Source organism: Lactuca virosa, chromosome 9 (genome assembly GCF_052849685.1).
Source record: "Lactuca virosa cultivar CGN04683 chromosome 9, Lactuca_virosa_CGN04683_v6, whole genome shotgun sequence".
Taxonomy (NCBI): Eukaryota; Viridiplantae; Streptophyta; class Magnoliopsida; order Asterales; family Asteraceae; genus Lactuca; species Lactuca virosa.
Genome location: NC_136434.1, coordinates 85182608 through 85188826, shown reverse-complemented (window position 1 = coordinate 85188826; position 6219 = coordinate 85182608). Strand labels below are relative to the sequence as shown.

Sequence of the window (6219 nt, the reverse complement as noted above, 5' to 3'; positions counted from 1 at the left end):
TTCACTACAAGAAAATTTCGATTTAACTACGGAAAGATTCCGTAGCAAAAAGATGTAATTCCGTAGCTAAACCTAAATAACTACGGAAGTTGCTACGGAATTTGCCAATGAGATTCCATAGTAAGATTTCTTGTAGCAAAATGTTTAACTACGAAATTATAGTTCTGTAGCAATTTTGCTATGACCGTTGCTACGACGCCTATCCGTAGCATTTTAACTACAACACACTTCCATCACAATTCTGTAGCAAATTCCGTATCTATTTTGTTCCGTAGCAAATTCCGTAGTCATTTGGTCCATAGCAAATTCCGTAGCTAATTGTTCCGTAGCAAATTCCGTAGCAATTCGTTCCGTAACAAATTCCGTAGTCATTCGTTCCGTGGCAAATTCCGTAGCCATTCGTTCCGTAGCAAATTTCGTAGTCATTTGGTCCGTAACAAATTCTGTAGCTATTTATTCCGTAGCAAATTCCGTAGCCATTAGTTTCATATCAATTTTTTCCATAACAATACGTTTAGGTGCAAATTTAGTATGATAAAAATATTCAACAAAATCCAATATTCTAATTAAAATATTCATAAAAATATAGTAAATATAAATTTAATGGTTACATCAATTTTTTAGATATATTACATGATCGAAATTCTTCTATAAGGTTGTCTAATCATCAATACTGAATATTAATAATAAATATAGTCGCACAACTTAGATTTGAACCACCATGAACACACAGACAGCCACATATGCTCAATCAAAATGACAAAACCTGCAAAATCAAATTTACAATCAACTTGATTAAAATTCAATATGTTGTATGTTAATGATGACCAAAACTGAAAGTATTTTTATTTTGGACCGAAAACTGTAAATGTCATAAATACAAGGACCATTTTTGTAATTATACTCGACATGTTTAACAAATAAACCAAAATGTAAATGCACTTACAACATGGCTTTCTTGGAGGATTTCACGTGATACATTCAAAGGAAGATAATTGGAGTCGGCAACACCTGTCACAAAACTTAGGTATCGTGGAAACTAAGCAAAATATAAAAAGAAAAAGAAAAACGGTTAAATGTAAAAAAAAAAAAATCATTTTTATCCCACAAAAGTACATTGCTATTAATCTTACCAACTTTCCATCAAAGTCATATGAAATGAAGACACGTATGACATAGAGTGTTATATTCAAAGATTTTTTGGATCGACGATGTCTTTCATTCCCCATAGGAGTGATTGCTGGCATATACATAATGAATTTGAACTCAACCTCTTCCTGTAATTTGTCAAATATTATTTACATATAATATAAAATAGTGATGCTTATATAAAAATAAACAAAAAAGAGATTGCATTTTTCACCTCTATTGTGAATTGTGAAGATGCTAAAGATTCTAAGTACTCATTAAACATCTTCTTGTAGAATTCATTATATTCCTATGTTGTAACTTCTTTAGGTCTCCTAAGCTGCAAAAAATGCACGTATCCACAAAACTTGAATATTATTTTAAATACATAAACTTTAAATTCAAAGATTTAAAAATTACCCATATGGGTTGTCTAGTTGGTGAGATCCCACTCCCATTTTTTTTCTTGATTTTCTTCTTTTTCTGTTACAAAAAAAAGAAATTATTTAAAACTTGGATCTCCATCTTATGCAACATGAACTCGATTTTATAAAAATTAAAATAAAAAAAGTATGTTCTTACCTCAACATTGTCATCAGTCCTATCTTTTTGGCCTCAGATGGATCTTCATCAACCTTAACTTCTTTTGTGTATCGTAGGTAAAAGATAAAGGTTTTTGCCCATTTAGTAGTGAGACTAAAGTACAATGCTATTTCCTGCAATTTGAACTTAAAAAGAGCAAAATTCATGCTTTTAGTTTGAAGTTCAATGAGAAGCTCATTAACACCACCATTCTGCAGCAACTCTGCATGAACAAGAAGAGTTTCCTGGTAACAAAATGCATATTAAAATAAATAAATAAATAAATAAAGCAACAAAAAATATGTTTTTTGCACATGATACGTTAAGGAAGATAAATACCATTGCATTACAGGCTGCTGGGGTAATCTGTTTTTGCATCCAAAACTATGTTTTTTTGCTATTTCCATGTCAGCAGATTTGTCAACATAGACATGACATATTCCATCTAGAAAGTTAAAAAGACAAAATCTTATTGGTATGACCAAGAACAAGTATTAGTGTTGCAGACTTTATTTGAGAAACCAGTTCATTGCTGCCTCTTGGAATTACAAGATCGATGGCATCATCAAGCTGCATGAGAATTTTAAATTCCCATTTTATTGGTTATTTAAAATAAAAGAATAAAATTTTGAACATTAAGATTAATAAAACAAAGAACCTTGAGTAATTCGGGAATTTCTTCTCTAGAAGTCAAGAGGCTGATTAACCCTTTACCAATGCATCTGGGATGCATTAATATGTTTCAATCTACTAATAAGGTCTATTAAGAATTTAGTGCTTTTTCCTCCTGTTGTTTACAAAATGATCATACAAACACAATGTTGATTATAGTACCATATTCATGAAGAATGGAGATAATGAGTGTGTTAAGAATGTGTTTAATGTGATAGCATGAAGAGTAATACATTCCAATTTGACATTTGTAATAGTATTTATACTTGTGTTAATGAAATTACAAAAGACAAGTTTTAGTGGTGGGCCTTGTGGCATCATCATCTAATTGGTCACAGTAGAAACCATATAATTACAGGAAGACAATGAGGTGTTATGCCTTCCTAGGCTTTAGATTATGGGAAGAACATAAGAATACAATGGGTTGGCCTATGAGTATTACAAGGAATTATTAGTAGGTTTTAATGTGCAAGTGCTTTATTATCAAGGATTTAGGTCTTCCTTCTTCCATGCTCCAACCATATCTCCAATGAGTTTTCTTAAAAACTAACACATACATCAACATTGCATCGTTATATGTTCAACTAAAAGACAATTAAGTTAAACAAGGTGCTACAGGTAAGGTTAGTTCAATCAATAAAACAAGGGAAGTAGCATCCCTAGTATGAACATTGGGAGATTGAGCCTCCATAAGTAGATTTTTGTTCAATCTACTTTGAGATAACCATTGTATTGAAAACAATGAACTTATGGGGCCAGAATTGTGTCAACTGTACCCACTCACACATTGGGATTGGACAACCAACATCTAGCGTATATACAAGTATATATGAAGAAAATACCGAGAGAGAACTATGCACAAATATAGAAATCCCCTTAGCACCGGATTTGTGGAGCCTCTAAATCTGGAACGATAACAACAAAGAGATAGAGTTACATAGAGATGTTTAAAAGAGTGAAATTTGTTACTATGATATTATTGAGGTCGTTATCTTCAAGATAACCTTTCACCTGTTGAGATTGAGCCAACTGCGCATCGATCCTCGCTAAATGATCCACCGACATAACATTTCTCAAGCACGAGAATATCCTCCTTACACCTGGAGAATTTCCAATCTCTCTTGTGATTAGCTCCATTTATGTTATCGATTCCGTTTTCGTCTCTCTCGCTCTGTAGTTTACTCAATTTCATACATTTTCATCGAGATTATTCTCACTATTAATCACAGAAACAAACATCGATTCTCGATTATTGTCGTAGGCCGAGGAGATAACCAGTGGTTGTTGGATGTGGATGAGTCAGAATTGGTGGTTTGTAAGTGGAGAAATTTGTCGCTGCTACCGTCTCCGTCGTAGTGGTGGTTGTGTTGCCGGAGAATTGCGTTGTTTAGCCATGTGAGCTGCGGAGACTGCGAAGTCTTAGGGCCAACGTGATGATATGATTTGGGGGAAACAATTTCTTTTAGAAAAGTTAAAAAGGGAAACAGAATGTAGTTATCTGGTAATTTTATGTGATACAGTTACATATTATTACTTATTATAATAAAATATATATATATTTTTTATTTATATAAATTGAAAGTAAGATATACATAATAAGAATAAATTAAAATTTATAACAATATTTAAAAATTATTACCAATAAAAAATGAATTATAATTGAAATACTAACACAATTGAAAACAATAATTTACTTGGTAATGTAAATTATTTTCATATTTTACTACGGAAACATATTTCGTAGCTAGTTAACTACGGAATATTCCGTAGCCACATATCTACGAATTTTGATTCTGTAGCTATTTTTCAAATTCAAAAACAAGTTGTATACATAAATAATTACAATTAACCTTTTTGTAAAGAGTTTCGTAGCAGATTAGCTACAAAATTTTATTTTGTAGCAAAGTGGCTACAAATTTTAATTACGTAGCCAATTAGCTACCGATTTTGATTTTGTAACTAATTTTGTAGCCAACTAGTTGTGAATATGGTTATGTAACAAGTTGTGTAGCGAACTAGCTATAACCACCAAACTCGTAGCGTATTCGGTAGTAAAATAGCTACATATTTTGATTTCGTAGCAACTTTCGGTAGCGATTCATGATTTAGCTACGAAAATGAAACTGCGTAGTTATTTCCGTAGCAAAATAACCATGGGTAGCCATTACGTATCATATTCCGTAGTAGAATTGCTACAAATTTTGATTCCATAATAACTTTCCGTAGCTATTCAGGATTTAGCTACGAAATGCAATTTCGTAGCTATTTCCGTAGCACAATAGCTACGACAAGCCATTCCGTAGCATATTTCGTAGTAGAATAACTACGGATTTTGATTCCGTAGCAACTTTCCGTAGCTATTTAGGATTTTTCTTGTAGTGCATTCTGGTTCGATCTTTTCTAGACAGTGATAAATATTGTTTACCTTTCCTTCTATCCAATCACCATATCTGAATATGATCAATACTCCAAACATATGTAACAAAATTAATTTTTGTACTCGTTAACAACTACAGATTGAAGAGAGAAGCGTCACTGTGTTATAAATTGAAGACATGTGGTGACGATGTTTTCCTGGTGATTTAGGTGCAGTTTGTTTTTCTAAAGCCAAAATGTTTGCAATCTGCAGACCATATCTGCAAGCCTCTGCGGCAGAAGAGGTGGACCAAATGTCTGCAGTATGCAATAAAAAATTTGTTTGTTTTTTAACGTCTGCAGCAGGTACTGAAATAAACTGATTTTTCAAACTTAATTTTATGTCATAAAAAAAAAAAAAAAAAAAAAAAAAAAAAAAAAAAAACATTTTCAGCTAAAAAGATAGGCGACGGAAAAAGGAAAAAAATATAGGCGACGTTTTTTTTTGTTAAGGTTAAAATGAGGCGTGAAGACCTTTGAAGACAGTGGCCCATGTCTGCGCTAGGAAGACCTCGCACAGACGTTTTTTGATCTGCGCACTTCCAAAAAACAAACACTTTGCGAGGGCATATGTTTGCATGTTGTCTGCGCGATGCAGACAAAAGTGGTTGCGCAGATCTTCACAAAAAAAAAAAAAAAAAAAAAAAAAACAACCCCTTAGAACTTCTCTGATGAAACTTCTAGTCTGCGGAGGTTTCAGGGTGGTAAACTGGTAATGGTATTTTTGTGTTAGTCAGATGCTAGAAGGTCGTCGGCGACAAAGACAGGAAGAAAATGGAGGGTTGTCGATGGCGGTGGCGTTTTTAGGCAAGTAGTGGTGTGGAAAAGAAGTGATGATTTATGGTCATAGTGGTTTAACTGCTCCACAGATATCTCCTATCCTATTAAAAGAGTGCAAACGTTCCACATGGCAATTGCTCCCTCAAACTTGTTTTCCCGCTCAAAGTTTTAATGAAGTTCTAACATTGCTAGTACATTCAAGCTTATAATAACTTCCATTTTATTTGAGAAACTTTGAATTTTACAACATTTAAAATTTAAAATTTTTGGTATATTATCTGGAAATGTATAGTACATAATCTTAAATGTACTAACCCTCTATAAATCAACCCTTATTCTTAGCATGTATAAGAAATAAGAATAACAATTATAAGATCCTGATAAGAATAAGAATAGCCATATAATACTAAGAATAACAATAACAATTATCAGTTTCTCTAAATCAAAAATTCTAATTTGGATTTTTTAAATTGCGTTAAATCCCAATAAATAAGGAATTATCAGTTTCTCTCTTTCAATGATTTTTTATTTTAAATTACAGTAAATTTCAATAAATCAGGAATTAAATGTCGATTACATACATGTTATATTATTCAATTTGCATATTTCGATATTACATATAGTCAAGTTGAAGCCTTTTTG

The 6219-nt window shown here is 32.3% G+C and overlaps 1 protein-coding gene across 7 annotated transcripts; it reads right to left on the bottom strand.

Annotated features, from left to right (window-relative positions):
- Window positions 1-558: 558 nt before the first annotated feature.
- LOC145138474 (uncharacterized) lies at window positions 559-3854 on the bottom strand. 7 transcript variants are annotated; one of them, XM_079072557.1, is made up of 9 exons: window positions 3394-3854; window positions 2369-3287; window positions 2050-2280; window positions 1711-1955; window positions 1549-1611; window positions 1364-1468; window positions 1134-1277; window positions 947-1039; window positions 559-766 (listed from the first exon to the last, which is right to left on the bottom strand). In XM_079072557.1, the coding sequence occupies exons 3-6, from the start codon at window positions 2086-2088 to the stop codon at window positions 1396-1398; spliced, it is 420 nt and encodes a 139-aa protein (XP_078928683.1). In that variant the 5' UTR covers window positions 2089-2280; window positions 2369-3287; window positions 3394-3854; the 3' UTR covers window positions 559-766; window positions 947-1039; window positions 1134-1277; window positions 1364-1395. The 7 variants fall into 7 exon arrangements, with proteins under 7 accessions (XP_078928683.1, XP_078928686.1, XP_078928687.1 ...); XM_079072560.1 differs by having other exon boundaries at window positions 947-1022; XM_079072561.1 differs by having other exon boundaries at window positions 947-1011.
- Window positions 3855-6219: the final 2365 nt, after the last annotated feature.

What these genes read in the sequence shown, in the direction of transcription:
- LOC145138474 (XM_079072556.1), bottom strand. Translation starts at nt 2,088, where the DNA reads ATGCAAAAACAGATTACCCCAGCAGCCTGTAATGCAATG. An exon ending in GGACTGATGACAATGTTGAG is followed by an intron (nt 1,612 to 1,710) that starts GTAAGAACATAC and finishes TTTTTGTAACAG; the next exon opens with AAAAAGAAGAAAATCAAGAA. An exon ending in CAACTAGACAACCCATATGG is followed by an intron (nt 1,469 to 1,548) that starts GTAATTTTTAAA and finishes CATTTTTTGCAG; the next exon opens with CTTAGGAGACCTAAAGAAGT.